The sequence below is a fragment of the Sparus aurata genome, chromosome 22 (genome assembly GCF_900880675.1).
Source record: "Sparus aurata chromosome 22, fSpaAur1.1, whole genome shotgun sequence".
Taxonomy (NCBI): domain Eukaryota; kingdom Metazoa; phylum Chordata; class Actinopteri; order Spariformes; family Sparidae; genus Sparus; species Sparus aurata.
Genome location: NC_044208.1, coordinates 6,958,040 through 6,974,636, shown reverse-complemented (window position 1 = coordinate 6,974,636; position 16,597 = coordinate 6,958,040). Strand labels below are relative to the sequence as shown.

Genomic DNA, 16,597 nt, shown 5'->3' with positions numbered 1-16,597 from the left:
ACAAGGGTGTTATACAGAGCACTGACTTGTATTAAGTTTATTTTAACCACTGCATTACTTGAATAATTTTGACTGGTGATCCGTAATTTAATAAAAATGTCCTAGAGCCTGGAAATAACTTTTGTCTAGCATTTTTTGCACATTTGGTTCTCTCATCTCAAAAGTGTGGGCTTTAAAAATAGGTGTTTTCAATTAAATGCCTGCAATAAGCTCTTTCGTAACCACAGGCTTAAGACATTGTCATGTTTTGTTCTACGACATAAAATAAGTTAATACTCCACATGTAAATTATAAAGCACTAATGTGTCTTAACGACGGCAGTTGCTAACGAGTGTCTGAATGAGACTACAGAGGTTAGCAGGGACAATAAACATCATCACAGTGGACACGTAGACTCATCTACTCACTAGTCCGTCTTTACAGGCCAACTTCAGTAACTACCTATTCACCAACAAGACCACACCAAGTTTTACTGTTTAAAGTAGTTTATTTAAATGTTGGGAACATTTGGAGAGGATCGTAAAGAGGGGTCAGGGTGGTTGGATGAGGAAAAGGAGTCGAGGTTGGTGGATGAAGAGGGGCTGCGGGATTCCCGGGCCATCTAGAAACCAGGGGGGTGGTTGAGACTCAGAGTGGGGGTACATCTCGATGGGTGCATGCCTATTAGGATGTGACGTCCTGTGGTTCCTTTGCTGGATGGCCCAGGTCCCTGTTCTGTGGTATCCTCTTGCCGTGGGTGGGGATGTCGAAGGCTGGGCTGCCGGTGAACCTGTGAGAAAGGATGGTGGAGAAAGAGGGGGTCTGGGGGGGGGGGTTATAAGAACTTGAGACAAACAGGAGAGAGATGGTTTGGCTTACCTATGTATGTTTCACAGGTGATGGGATCAGGGCAGTGGAGGTGGTTGAGTTGATTAGGCGCAGGTGGTTTGATTGGCTGGACGTGGGGTGGCAGGTCGGCGAATGGTTAGGTGTGGTCCAGTTCCTGAACCTGTGTTATAATAACTCCGTTTGTCACTGAAACGTTACAGTTTGTGCACTGATCAGGGTTCATCCCCGGGCTCACCTCGCCTTAGAAACCCACGTAAAGGTCAGTTTGACCAACCACCCTCAAGTGGCTCTAACGACTACCCTCCAGTTAGTTAGAACTGAAGAAGCATCTTGGACGAGAGGTGAAACATCTTCAAGAAACTGAAACTAGTCCAGTTGCCTTTGATACAGCACCTAGATTGACCTCGATGTAGTGTGTTTAGACCCTAACATGACCTTTTAACTAATGGGGATTTCATTTACACTTTGAAAATCATGAAAGTGGTGTTCATATGAAGATTATTTTGCTAAACAAACTGTCTTAAGTATCATAAACTTGTGTTTATTTCCTGCAATAATCCAAAATCCAACTCAACAATCCCATAGGCTTTTTGTCGAGGTAACCAGCATGATGCTAACTTCCACATTAGCATACAAAAATGCTGCAGCTCTCTGTTGGTGGATGTTCCCACTGCCATTCTGACTACTTCAGTTAATAATTTGACTGCCGCCTCCTCTTCCTCGCTAACGCGTTTGAATCTTTCAGCCGTGCAGAACTGATTTCACAGTTGCAGCAGCTCATCAGGATCCGTCTGTAAACACAGCTCGTGCTCTGCGTGCTGTAGAGAGCAGATACTGTACGTTCCTGGTCAATTTTTTATCACGGTGGAATTTTCATCACAGAACAAAACTCATGCAAAATTGAAGCAGGAGGGCATATGTTAGTGGTGGTGAGGGAAGGCTGACTGATGTACAGGCGGGTTTGGAGAAGCTGAAGTGTGTTTCCAACCGAACCACACACCATCCCACTCACTGACACACACTCCTCTCCATCTATCTATCCCCACCGTCTGTGTGTCAGTTCATTTTAATTTCTTTATTGTTGTCGTGTTGTTGTTGTTGTTGTTGCTGTTTCTGGTGCTTGGTGTCGTGTTGAGAAAAGGTTCTGTTGAGATATTTAGTGTGTTTTTGTTTGTTTGGGAGTGGGATGTTTCTCTGAGCTTTACCTCGCCTACACATATCATCACATGTTCCTTTCTCCTCTTCCTCCTGTGCTCCTGTCATTTAGCTTTTATCCATTTATCAACAGCAGGGAGAGAAGTGTTCAGATCATTTACTGAAGTAAAAGCAGTGGGGGAGGAGGCTGCATGTTTTACTTCACAGGAGGGAAATACTCTAATACTTTCTACTTTTATCTAACAGCTTCAGTTACTAGTAACTTATTGAAGTTTTAACATTACGTAACAATATGGTTGCTGGTAACGTGTGCAACTTTGACAGTAAGATTTTACCGTCTTGCACTTTGAAAATAAAGGAGTTGGGATGAATCTTCTGTGAAAAACGTAGTGCCTGTTCCCAAATTATGCCTCTCTTCTGCCCGTTTACCCTGCTAATAGTGTACAACAATAGCTAACGTTAGCTCAGAAATGGAGACAAAGCTGATAAAGTAGTGTTTAAAATGAAACCAAATTACAATCTGAATCTGAAGGAATTATCTTATGTAATTTACTCGAAACATAGATACATTAGCAAGCAAGCTAACATGAGATAACAATAGCTAGCTAAAACCATAATAGAATATATTTCACGTTTTGCAGTTTTGTTAGCTTTGACTTTATCTTTGAGTTGTTGTTGTGGTGGGTTTCTGCTGTTTGTGTGGCATACCTAAACTACAGCTAGCTGGCTTGCCCACATAAAATACTATAGGAGTGGATGTTAGATGGCTGGTTGGTCAAATTACTTCACCAACTTAGTGATCTGTGATACTACTTTAGGACAAACAATGTTGATTTTAGCCAACAGTAAACAGTACAAAACAAAAAGGAATAACTAAGGACTGATTGCTTTTACTAGCCAACAGCGATGCATGGCAGGAAAGCTAGCTAACTCATCATGTTAGACTACTATTTTGACAGCTGTTGACAAACATATTTAAATATGCTTTCTTTGATATTAAACTACCAAACAGTTTATATAAGTAGAGCTAAAATGAGTCGAATAACAACATTTATTGATGACTATTTTAAGAGTAGTTGAGTTCATTTTCCACGTTAAAACATTTGATGGTTTTAGCCTCACAAATGTAGAGATTTGATGTTTTTCCTTTGATTGATTTGAATGTATTTGTAATAATGGTGAATTGGTTTGGTGGTAGGACAAAACAAATATGAGTGAGTCTGCGAGTCTATGACATGCGTTTGTGTGACACTGGGCTGTGTTGACAGAATAGGTCTTTTGGCTATAGACCATATTCACAGGCCAGCCATTTCCCTCTGCTGTCACTCCAAGAATGGGATGCCCTAATGTTGTCCTGTTCTGTTCCTATAAACGTATGATAAACGTAGGATAAAGTAGGATATTAAAAAAAAAGTTATTTCACTGCTTCCTGATTGATAACCAAAGGAAAAGACATTGACATTTATAAAAATCCTTAAGGACATCGGCCCATACTTCAAGGTAAACAATTTAATTGATACCCCGTTAGCCAACAGCTAACGTTAGCATTCAACCAATTTCAGATTTGGATTTTAGACCTTTGCAAAAGTCATGTTTAATCGATCCTGTCCTCATCAGGAAGTGGAAAAAATAGGTCTCTTGTTATCTAAAATAAGAAGGTGGTGGTGACCTCTGGTGGCCAAAGAATAAATTATTACCGCTCTTTGGGAGGAAGTTAGGTAAAGCCATATAGAGAGAGACAGGTCCACATAGGGTGGGGGACTAGGGAGGCAGATTAGGTTGAGCAAGCAAAGCACTTTCACCCATGTGACAGTTATTCGCGTCTGGTGTGAAAGAAAAAGTCACAATACATTAATCAAACTTGCTAACGTTAAGTTACATCACGTACATAACAAAACATGTTGTTTTAAGACAAACAGCAATGTTTTCCTAAACCTAACCACACTATGCCCATACGATGAAGGTCTCGTACATGTGACACTTGTAAGCCGCAACAGTCGTGTTGTAACAGTAATATACAGTATGTCATAATGGGAGTCAGTTGCAATCGATCTTTTCAGTCGTTAAGGTATGAGGATGTGATGTCAAATCATGAAACAATCGCAGTTTGGTTAGGTTTAGGCACAAAAACTTCTTGGTTAGGTTTAGGGAAAGATTATGGTGTGGTTTACACAAGTTCAGCTAAGTAAACGTCGCTTACACTAGCTAGCCAACATTAGGGCAGTTCGGGTGCATACTGTAGAAATCAGCCATTCTAACCTTTTTTTTGCAAACTGGTAAACACCAAGACAGTTGATGCTGACGAATCACAGATACCAAGTGATACTGATGGCATTACACTGTTGGCTCACAATCCTTTACTAGAAGCTGGAACCAACTGTCAGAAATTTGACACAGAGATAAACAAAACAATCATTTTGGACCTTTCTAGCCTTTATACAAGCTCTGTAGTATTTTAAGTATGTATTTTTTCAAAAACTTGATTTGTCTACATAAAAATGATCAATATGACCTTTTGGTACGTTACAACTCTCCACCATGTCACCTGATTTCCTCCTTCGCTCCTGTTCTTATTACTACAGCCACAAGTTGTTACAGCTCAAAAAACGGAAACATTGGTTGTAATAGGTTGCATTCACGACCCATCCAGCAATTCTTGAGGGGAAAGGTGTTCTGTTCAGGTGCTTCTTCCACAACTGCTGCTCTCTACAATTTCCTCTGCAACAAATGAGCATTCATGGAGACAAGTGTCAACATCAACAGTTACACAACAACTGAGTTCACCTCATCTGCTGAAGAAAGTAGTGAGATGTGATTTAAAGTGGCACAACAAGCTATTCAACCAACCTTGAGCTCAGTAACAGACATAATCTGCCTAATAAGAAGACAGTTTCTGGGTGTTAAACAAGAGAGGAAGCTGTGAAAGGAGCCATTTTAACAATTTCACATTCAGTTTCATTCATTGCAAAGGACTCTGTAGTCACAGCCGCTTTCAAGGCCAAAACACCAGAGAGCAGAAAATGGAACGTGTGATTCTATCAAGTACACTGAGAGTTTTTTTCAGCATCAGAGGACGTTTTCTGCTTCAGAATCCACATTGACACTGTGAAATACAGCTCACATACACGTGTGGACTGGAACAAGCCTCTGTCTGTGCATGAAGTCAGTTTCCTATTTGTTTTCTACAGAGCCGACCGGAAAAATTCGATTGTTCCAAGAGCGCAAATGTGACTTGTAGATTTGTTTTATTGGGTTTTTCCTCGACAGCGGGATGCAAATTCACAGATATCTCACAGTCGGCCTCCGTTTTGCTTTAAAGTCACTCTCTGAAGGGGAACAACATTCGGCTTCTGGTTTTAAAACAAAGCCGCTGATTGTTTGAGGAACAGGTACGACAGTGTTACATCGCCTCTCCGGCTTCATCTATATTCCAGTCAATGTGTTTATTTGGCTTCGACAGCGTGACACGTTTCCAGCAGAGCTCGTGTTGCCATGGTTTGAGCCGAGCATCAAACCATGGAAACAGTAATCAGGGGGCCACGGTGGCCCGATCGATTTCAAAGGGAGCCAACAATATTAATTTCTGACAAAAGAAAAGAGTGACGTTGGCTCAGGGTTCTCTGTGAGTGCCTGAGAGGGCTTTTTTTCTAATGAGATGGAGATTTGAAGGGTGTTTCTATGAGGCTGGACAGATTCAACGCGCCGGTTGCAAATTAAGATATGCACCATTTTTTAGAAAGTGACATGTTTTGGCTGATGGCAGAGAATACATCGGAAATATAAATCACTGTCAGAGATTTAACTTCACAATCCTGCCACTTTAATATTTTAAAGGACCAATCTGGTGATATTCTCTGCGTTGAATACTGTCAAGAATTCCCACAGTGTGTATCAGTCTGATATATCTCTTTCCTCTGTGCCATAGAGCTCCAGCCTGGTTTCACCAAATAGTCACTCAAGTCATTTTGTGCCTTACAATAAGGTACGTTTTGCTTTCCCTGTGTAATTAAACACAGCCTGCATTAAATGGTTCGTAAGATATGGCCAGAATTTCAGTTGAAAACATTCAAAAGATGACCTGACATTATCAACAGAGTGTGAAGAAACAACCGTATTGCCATTATGTCAAGGATGTCTATGTACTGTGCTCAGTTTTGGGGCCTTAACATAACAGTTCAACAGTCCAAAGGTCACAGTGTATCATGTGCTTGTCAGCTAGCTCTATTTCTAAAGTCTAACGGCACGTTGCATATCACCAGAGACATTATACTAAGAGACGGACAACTTGAGGCCCTCATAGAAAAGTCTGTAACACCAGAGAAGGCGGTTGTTGGACACATATCTGTCTGCTTTATGGCAGCGGAACCGAGAGATTCGCGACAGCTCCGTCTGATTTGGTGCAGCAGCAGACAGACTTCTAATAGTCATAAAGAGGAGGTTATCACACCGGTGCACAGGATTACCAAAATAGGTGAGATTATTCACAAATGAGGCACTAAACATCAAACTTGTATTTGTTCATGGGCTCCGATGGGCTCTGCATTGAGCCGTAGAAGAGGTTGGATTATGAAGTGTAACTTGTGGGGGAAAAGCGTCTTGAACCTTATTTTGAGGCAAAGTCACCAACATTTTTTAATCATTTTGTTTTTCTTTTAATCAGATTTGACTGATGATTCTTAATGTTTTACAGTTTTTATATCCCTGTGACCATTTAAAGTGAAGCTCTGGCTCTGTCCCCAGCAATTCAGACAGGAGCCTGGTCCTGTTAGCTTGTAATACCTGCCAGGGGGCGTTGCCAAGCTGCAAGCCCTGCTAAAAGGCCTTTGATATTATGTATTATTACTAATTCTGCTAACTGTGGAGCCGTTCACAAGCAAAACTGGCACTAGAGGGATGGTTAGAGTGCCGTTGTTTGAAGCTTAACGATATTGAAGTGAAACTTTTGGTTTGGTTTGCAGTTAGCAATCCCCTCCCTCCTCTCTACATCACCACATAAACGCACGGTGGTCACAGAGAGCAGTTACACCCCGTTTTTTTTTTCTTTATTAGGCTTCACTGACTGCTGTTTTATCACTTTTCCTGTCTAAACAATACATATTTAGAGTAAGTATGTGGTGTTAAATTGGAACGCAGGATATTTAACTTCATATGAGGATTTTTAAAAATGCATATTTAGTTTTTAACAGCGCAGAAGGTCCCAGTTCATTATTCTATATGTACTCTGAGCTGTGTACATGAATGTATAATCGACTGATGGAGGACGCAAACATTCAGCAGTAAAATGCAAAAAGGAAGCAGGCGTGCATTTCATTAGGAAGTCAGAACTGACATTTTCCTCATAGATAGATTATGTTCCCTGATGGTTAATTAACCGTTAGTAACTGTTGTTGCCGTCACATGGAATATCCATCAGCTCACATCTGTGAAATGTTTTATCATCACCAAGCAGACCAAATACCACAGCAGATCCTGGCTGATAGAAGAAATGTCAACGCTCTTTCCCATAAATCTTTACAGTACTCGTGCTTCAGAATCACATTAAAACCAAAAAAGGAGAACGCGGGCAAAACTGTCATAACCTCATGATGCCATAGACCTTTTTATTGATAGTTTTTTTTTTTTTTTTTTCAGTTTTCACAACAGCAGCAGTGCTTTTTTGTGCTCCAAGTGGGGTTGGATTTCATCCTCCAGAGCAGAGCAGGTTACAGTGCATCGCCTATGTGTGCAGAAGCGTTGTACAGCAGAAGCTAACCTGGATGAAATGCAACTTCCATTGGATTGACAGAGCCACCAGATGAGTTTCACACTGAGCTGATCAATACTGTACACAATGAGGCTATTCACCACAGAGCTGCAATAGAGCAGGACGGTTACGGCAAGTCCACGCTGTGAATTCGGCTGACACATCCAACACGGCTGCAGAGAAAAGGAGCCTGTGTGGTCTCTGGCAGCCATCTTTGATGTGATCCAGCAGGACTTTCTGTCATGTGTAATTCTTTTTGTTACAGAGACCCTGCAGTTGTTTTGTGACAGCTTCCTGGATTATTCAGGGACAATTATTCTTTTTTTTTTTCTTTTTTTTTACCCTTTTATTTCGCGAACAGTGCACACAGAGCGCTGCAGGGATATATTTGTCTGCTAACCTGGGAGCTAGCACCATCCTGGTTCCCTCATGAAAAAGCCTTTGAGATTTTGGGTTAATTGCAGGAAATAAACTCGGTGGAAAACACAAGTTTACGATACACGTTTGCTTCAGCAGGATAATCTTCACAAATAAACTCCACTGTTATGATTTTTGGAGCACAATGCAACCGCCAAAAGTAAGCTAATGTTAGGCTTTCAACAGAGTAGACCAATGTTGCATGACTTCAGCATCACCACCATGAAGAGTCTTGTCTTGCTACACTATACCACACGCACATTTATTACCATAAATGAATCAATCCAAAAGTTGTTGGATTAAGTTGTTACAGTTGGAATTGTTCGTTGCTAAAGCGAGTAGATGAATCTGCATGTTTGGTCTGATGACATTTAATGACCTCTATAACCTCTGTATTTTTTTGTGCGATGCATAAGCTTGGGGTTTTAATTTACGTACTTTTATGTCGTAGAGCAAAATGTAAAAAACTTTTAAGCTTGTGTAAACCACGGACCTTGTTTCAGACATTTAGCCGAAAAGCCGATGAAAAGAAAACAACGCTGAGACGAGGGAACCAGAAGTGCAGAGATGCTAACTGATTTCAGGGTTTCAGGGCTTATTCCTTCGACACTTTTTGGTAAATAAACTCATTAGCATTCCTGCTGAGAACCCGATGAACAGATTGATACCACTCTCTATCTGTAGCATGTTAAAGAGGTAGCGAGAGCGACCAGGTGGTTATCGTATTTGGTCCTATTTCAAACCAAATCATGATGTCTTCCTAACCCTAACCAAGTGGTTTTTGTGCCTATATGTAACATAAAATTGAACAACGTTAGAGTTGTGATAAAAACGTGAAAAGTGTCAACATATCAGTTGTTTGCAGAAACGCTGGGTGTTAACTTACATTTATTTTGGCAGTTAGGTTGCTTAGCATATAGAACAGCTAGCATGGCTTCGTCCAAAGTTTATATAGACATCGTGACACCTCCAAAGCTCAGTAACCAACACACCGCATTTGTTAAATTTGCACACAAACAGACATGTAAAAACAGCCATTTGTGGTTTTCAACTTCTTTATTTCTACATTTCTATTTGCGAACAAATTAAGGACATGTGATGTGTGTTCGTCACTGAGCTCGAGAGGTGTTGGTGGGTGTCTTTTATTTACTTTACCTAGAGACATGCTAGCTGTTTTTCTCTCTGCTTCCAGTCTTTATGCTAATCTAGGATATTCAACCCCCGGTTCCAGCTAACTCCATGAATTGTACACAAGAGTTGCATTGTGGTTATAAAAAGGAGAAAAAGAAAAATGTATGGAATAAAAAGGTCAATATCGCTCGATCTGCTGCACTGATTTTGACACTGTCATCCATCATGAGTCCAAAAACGCTGTACGAGTATTCATTGGCAGAGAGTGGTACCAATCGTTTCATCTACCTTTTGGTAAGAAAACAAATAAGCCCATTTCCCAAATCCATTCCTAAATTGAAAAGGACAGGGCACATTTTTTAGATCATATTCTGAGATTTCTTAATTTACTGCATGACGTGAACAGGGCTGTAGCCACGGCTTTAGAAGTACTGAGAGCAATATCCCTAATACCCACCCCAAAATATTGTTTCTCTACAACCAACAATGGCCGAAGTGCAGATAGCTTACTTCAAGTTGAAGCAATCCTGCCCTACATAGACTGGGAGCAGTGACTGGAGGCAGGTTAGTCAAATGGTAACTGGTAAAGTGTAATTTATGTACCTTTTACAATCTACCTTTGGACAGTATTAAGGATTTACGAAACAAACATCTAACCTTTATGGTGTCAGAGGCTGAGATGTTGGTCACAGCTGCTCATGCTAAGCTAGGCTAATAGTGTTATTTTTGCAGAACGAGATTACCCGTTTTGTCATGTTTTAGCTACTCAGCTTTATTTAGGCTAAATCTACCTAGCTGCGATTCAAGCTTTTCCTTCTACTTTTGCTAATTCACCATGCTGTTTTCTCTGCAATTAGAAGTTTTGATGACATGCTGATAATTTACCAGGCAAAACAAATGTTAAAAAACCGGATTGAAATTTAAAAAAATGCTTTAAGTGTAATTGATTTTTGGGCCTAAAACAATCAAATTTAAGAATTTTGAATTTAAGAAATTGCAGAATGAACCTCTTGAGAACACATTTATATGTGTGTGATTAAAATCCCTCCCTGGGTGGTTAAAGCCCCTTATTTCCTAGCTCCTCAGTTGTAGCTACAGTCCTGGACATGTGGAGCATGATGCCATTCATTAGTATTATGTCATTGAAGTGTTTGCCTCTCTTCCTGACAATCTGCAAGCAAACAGATTTTTTTTTCCCCAGTTATATTTTTTTTCCCCAAAAAATTTTCTTTTGAGGGATCAGCAGCAGCAGCTAAAGCTTGACATTTAACATGTGACGGTTCGGTGGGAGAAAAGTGTGATTTTGATCAGAATACCGTGACATTTAAAAAAATCATCTTTCACAAGTTTTTGCAGGTGTGGACACAAATGCCAAATTCCATCAGGAGACTGTATATATGGAGGACTGAAACTGCCCAATTCAAAAATAAATACGGAGATAAATAAATAGCTTATTTTACCATGAATCCAGTAAAATTATGTTAGAAATAAGTGAAGGCATGTGATTTTGTAGCGTAATGGTTTAAATCCTCTTCTTCTTCCACCTTCTGAGTAGATTTCCACCAAGCTTGGATGGATGATGGGTTTTAAACCAGAATACACCATTTACTTGCACTTTCTTTCACATTGGGACATAGGGCATTGTTGATCCTGATGAAGAAAAGAAGCTATATTTAGGTGGCTGGTTGCTATGGGTGAGTAAAATTTGATGTGGATCAAAATTTAAATCCGATTTAGCAGAGTAATGTTTTATTTAATATTGGATGAGGTTTGATTGAAAATAGGAATGTTGGGCCTTGGTGGAGGTATGCACTCTATGCTCTAGAGTACCATTCCAGTTTACCTTTGTATTACAATTTTTCATTCAATTAATTTATACATTTTGAAATGTATTTATTTAATTACAAATTATTTATATCACTAAAATGGAAATATAAATAGGAAAAGAAATACACAGGGGAATTCATGCAGAGGTAAATAAACACCGAAGCAAATTGAAACAAATTTTACTAATTAACAAGTGACTACGTATTTTAAATATTATTTTTGATGCATGTAAATGCATACTACATTATTTATTTCAACGTTTATTAATGTATTTCAGGGTAATAGCAATATATATCGATATTGGCGATAAAAATGTTATATAAAAACTGTGAGAATAATCCAGCCCAGGTGTTTCTTTTTCTTTTGTTTAGCAGTTCATTACAATGTTCTTTTTGTCTTCTTTTTTAAATATATGGTTCTCTCTTCACCACCATGCACTCCAATCTTTTTGACATAAAATAGACAAAACACACAGTAAACAAAGCTAAAGATGAATTTGACTGAAATACTGAAAAAATAAAAAATAAAAAACATAGATTCAGCAAAAATGTTGTTGTCTTATAGCCCTAATGTCTTTATTAATTTTTTATTTAGGCAGTTTTGGTCCTCCATACATAGACACCCTCCTGGTCATTGTCAACCCTGTGTGATTAGATTTGTAGTCAGGTTTGTTTAGCCTGACATGAAATGGAACATCAAAGCTAATATCAACAGTTAAGAATGCATCTTCAACAAGAGGTCTGGCCGACAGAATCGGCTCTTCGCTCCCTCCAGAGTCCGTCACTTTGCACTATGTTACAGTGTGATACCCACTGGACTGAGCGAAAGCCAGACTCTTGAAGAAATCAAGGTAAAAATCACACCGATGCATACAGATTCGTACATTTACACTCATTTTGGAGCCTTTGTTTAAAGTGAACATCAGTCACAGCAAGAAAAGGAAAAGGAAATACACACACTGGCCACGAGAATCACCCAAATGTGTCTTTTTCTCAAACTCAAATCATGCTTTTCTCTCCGTCTGGGCCAGGCACATCTGAGGAACTGAACGTAACGTGTTGTAGGCACCAGTATTTCCCCTTATTGACTCAGGAAAATGAAACACAAATCTTATTTTTTGCCCGCGGGGCTCATGGTAGCTTAGTCCTAAGCTGTTTGTGCTTACAAGCCAACTGACGTTGACTGTCAAACTCATATGGCAAAGTGAGTCTGTAGGCTGCAGTCCAGTGCAGCACGTACAGGCGGGGCCCCTGCATGTGGGGCTATGGGCTTTCTCCAAGTCTCTATGATAACACTATTCACAGCTCACACCTCATCACATCCACTGACGCTTCTCCTCAGACTTCTCACAATAATCCACCGGTTCATAAGCACACAAAATGCAGACTGGATGGCAGGTCGATACATCCCCACGGTACTGAAGCCAATTCTGCAGCCACATCATCATAAACTATCTGGATGCCGCCCTCAGGGAGAACCTGGGGAGTGACGGATGTGTGTGTGTGTGTGTGTGTGTGTGTGTGTGTGTGTGTGAGTGTGTGTTGGTGGACTGGATTCAATTCTGGCATTATACAGATGATCAGAGATGGGTGCTGAGGGGGGGAGGAGGGGGTTATAATGGCTGGTGATCGTCGTTCATGCCCTGCAGCATTTAAACCGGACTAGTTTGTGGAACGCCTGTTTGAAGTCCTCGTTGGACATGGTGTAAATGATGGGGTTGATTAAAGAGTTGAGGTAACCCAGCCAGGTGAAGATGTCGAATAGCTCCGGGTGGAAGCAGGACTCGCAGACAGGCACTAGAAGAGTGTAAATGAAAAACGGCAGCCAGCAGATGATGTAGGCGCCCAGGATTATTCCCAAAGTTTTGGTCGCCTTCCTCTCGCGCGCGGCGGAGATGCGCTTCTTCTCCAGCAGCGCGTCGGACACAGTGACTTTGACTTGGCTCACGTTCGCGGACGAGGTAGTGTCACAGGAGGAGGTGTCGTTCGTCCCGTAGTTCAGGGAGGTGGTGGACGCCACCGAGCCGGGGGAGTTGGTGATCAGGTGCGCGGAGGTGAGTCTCTTCCCCGGCTTGCTGTGCGACTGCTTCAGGATGCGCTTCCGTGCCTCCACGTAGATCCTGCCGTAGAGCGCGATGAGCAGCAGCGTGGGGATGTAGAACGCGCCGAAGGTGGAGTAGATGGTGTAGAAAATGTGGTCGGTGTTCACGTTGCAGCTCGTCACCTCCTCCGCCTTCACCTGGCGCCAGAAGAAAGGCGGCAGGGAGATGGAGATGGCGATCACCCAGGCGGTGGCGATCATGCCCGCTGCGCGCGCCGGCGTGCGCTTCTTGGAGTACTCCACCGCGTCCGTGATGGCCCAGTAGCGGTCCAGCGCAATTACGCACAGGTGGAGGATGGAGGCGGTGCAGCACGTTATATCCGAGGACAGCCAGATGTCGCACACCACCTGCCCGAGCGTCCACGTCTGGCTGACCGTGTAGAGCGCGCTGATGGGCATCACCAGGATGGACACGAGGAGGTCCGTGACGGCCAGGGAGGCGATCAGGAAGTTGGCCGGGGTGTGGAGCTTTCTGGACTGGTAGATGGTGGCGATGACGAACGCGTTGGAGAGCGTCGTGGCGAAAGTTATGAGGGCTAAGGTCACCGCGAGACCCGCCTGGAACGCCAGGTTACTGTCTTTCTCCTCCGCTTTCGACGTGAAATTGGCATGGGTGTAGTTGGTGGAGATGTTCAACAGCTCTCCGTAGATGACAGGCGTCGGTTTGAGCTGACTGGCATTCTCCATCCCTCCACCTTTCCCCCGTCAGACCCCCCTGTCATTGAGCTCAAAGGAAAGCCTGGAGATCACCCCGAAATCACTCAGATACTCGTCCACCGCTCGTCTCTTGTACAGCCAAAATAAAAGCGGCTCCATCTCCACCGGCACCATCCGGCACTCAGACGACAGGTGTAGCCTCGCGGACGCGTCTCTGCCTCCTCCACTTCATCTCATTCACTCCATGTATCATGTTTCATCCACTCAGGTGTCCAAGAAATAAAAACAAAAACAAAAAACCAGAGTGACGCTCCATCATCCACACACCTCCAGAGTCATCTTCACATCAACTCTTCATCCAGAGTTCAGATTCAAAAAAAAACAAACTGTTTGCAGTCTCTGTAATCCGCTCAGAGTCTCCTCACAAGTTCACAGCCGCTCAAGTCTGACTCCTGCTTTTATACTGCTCTCTCTCTCTCTCTCTCTCTCTCTCTCTCTCTCTCTCTCTCTCTCTCTCTCTCTCTCCCTGCCATACTCTCTCTCCCCTCTCCGTCGCGCTCTAAAATGGACCCTTCTTTCCTATCATCTGTTTTTCCCCCCATCTCACTAAAAAGAGAATCAAACGGTGGAGTAAATAAATTGGGAAATTAAACCAAAGTTAAATAAATGCAGAAGTAAACATTAAAGAGATTGATGTCACATTTCATACATTAATTCATGTTTACATTTATTTCTAATACTATGCCTTTAATGCCATGTTTATTTTTCGAGCCATTACCATTATTGTGTTGTGATAAACCTTTATTGACAATGACCATGACATTAGGAAAATGATATATTGATATTTTGTTAATAATCCAGCAGGGACGGTAGGCCATGTGGATCTTTTATCAGTTTATGTCTTCATTTCTTATTAAAAGTAAATGTTGTGTTCTTCAGCTTTTTTTTCTTACAGTGATGGTTAAAGAGTCTCACTCTGCCTCCATACACTCGTGTTTTGACTGTAATTATTTGTTCAAGATGAATTTGATTGACAGATTTAAAAAAAATAAAATAATAATATTTGTATACTGTAATAATTTTGTTATCGTGAATTTGTATGGACACATGTGTGGAGTAAAAATCAGCCCTATGTTATGATTTGTTTTAGATTCAGGCAGTTTCGGTCCTCCATATATAGACAGCCAAAGGTACAGCAAATAAACTGGAGAATGAATGGAAAGGTAAATAAATAAAGAAGTAAATTAGAACAGATTCATGTCACATTTTATAAATTAACAAATGGCAAAAATGCATTACAATATCATATTATTATAATATTATATTATATTATATGCTTTATCAATATATTACAGTTCTTATTGAGCCATTTATTCATTTATTTTTGCGGTGTTGCAATATTGACGGGTATCATTTTTTACAGTGATGGTTACAGACTCTCTCTGCCTGTTTTGACTGTAAATTATCTGCCAAAAAAGAGAAAAACAAAGTCAAAAGAGTTAAAGATTAATTTGGGCGAAAAAGAGAAAAAACAACTAAAGATACTGCAATACACTTGTATTTTGACTGTAATGTATTTGTCAAAAAAAAACAAAAAACAAGAGTCAACAAAGTTAATATAAAATAAAGTATGTCACAATTTGTGCAAATGTCAACCTCTGATGTATCTGTGGTTTGCTTAAAACAATAACTCATAATATTAGATCCTGGGGCTAATACACTCCCTCCAGTGATGTCACTTAGTGGTTAAGTTGCATCATGGGAAATGTAGGCTCCATTTCCCATTGCAAAAAAAGAAGAATAAAAAGGTGATATCTGGGGTTCCCCTGGATCAAATTTGATCATTTGTTTTCCAACTTCCCCTGAGAGCAGTGGACTGATTATCACAACCTGCTGCCTACATTACCCACAATGCAACCACTGAGTGACATCACTGCAAGTATTTCATTAGATTACATACATCTTCCTTCACAGCCACTAAAGGCTTTAATTTTAACCTACTTTAATCACATATGCAGTCGTGCTGCCAAAGAGTCCTGTAAACACACTTTAATGTGTAAATCTTTAAATAAATAATAATAATAAATAAAGGATGTGAGCCCTTCATCCACCACTGGTGATTAATGAATGATATTTTATATTATATATATATATATATATATATATATATATATATATATATATACATATATATATATATATATATTGTAGGAACACCAGCCCTTATGTCTCCATCACGAGGCTCTGCTCCCTTTCCCCGTCCTCTGACCTCTAACCTCTCAACCACAAGACAGGACTAATTTAACAAACAAAGCATATCTGTTTGACTGAATATTTGCCTCTTCTCCCCCCTTCCAAAGAAGATGAACTCTTTCTTCCTCAGGCCAAACGATGTCCAGTACGTGGCCTCTTCTCCCTATAGAAAGGACGATGTGTTGCTCTCTTGCTATAAACAGATCATCGGAGACCTTCTGTTACTACCTAACAACTAAAAACAATAGAATCCTCTCTCTCTCCACATCAGATGACAAGAAGTGGGGGTAAATGGTGGTTGGGGTAAAGATGACCCAGTCCTCCCCCCTCACAGGCCAAAGCGTTTTACGACCCAGTCCATGACATTTCAATCTTTGCTGCATTCCAATCCTATACTCATCCACCTTTCGATATGTTCTGAATAACTATTAACTACAATTTCATCTTCTTAATTTTAGCAGATTCCCTAATAGCCAAGAAAGTCAT

The 16,597-nt window shown here is 40.9% G+C and overlaps 1 protein-coding gene across 1 annotated transcript; it reads right to left on the bottom strand.

Moving 5' to 3' along the window:
- Window positions 1-7,593: 7,593 nt before the first annotated feature.
- On the bottom strand, window positions 7,594-14,323 carry LOC115574491 (5-hydroxytryptamine receptor 1B-like). Its single transcript, XM_030406067.1, has one exon. It carries the CDS (start codon window positions 13,886-13,888, stop codon window positions 12,737-12,739), a length of 1,152 nt encoding a protein of 383 aa, XP_030261927.1. The 5' UTR covers window positions 13,889-14,323; the 3' UTR covers window positions 7,594-12,736.
- Window positions 14,324-16,597: the final 2,274 nt, after the last annotated feature.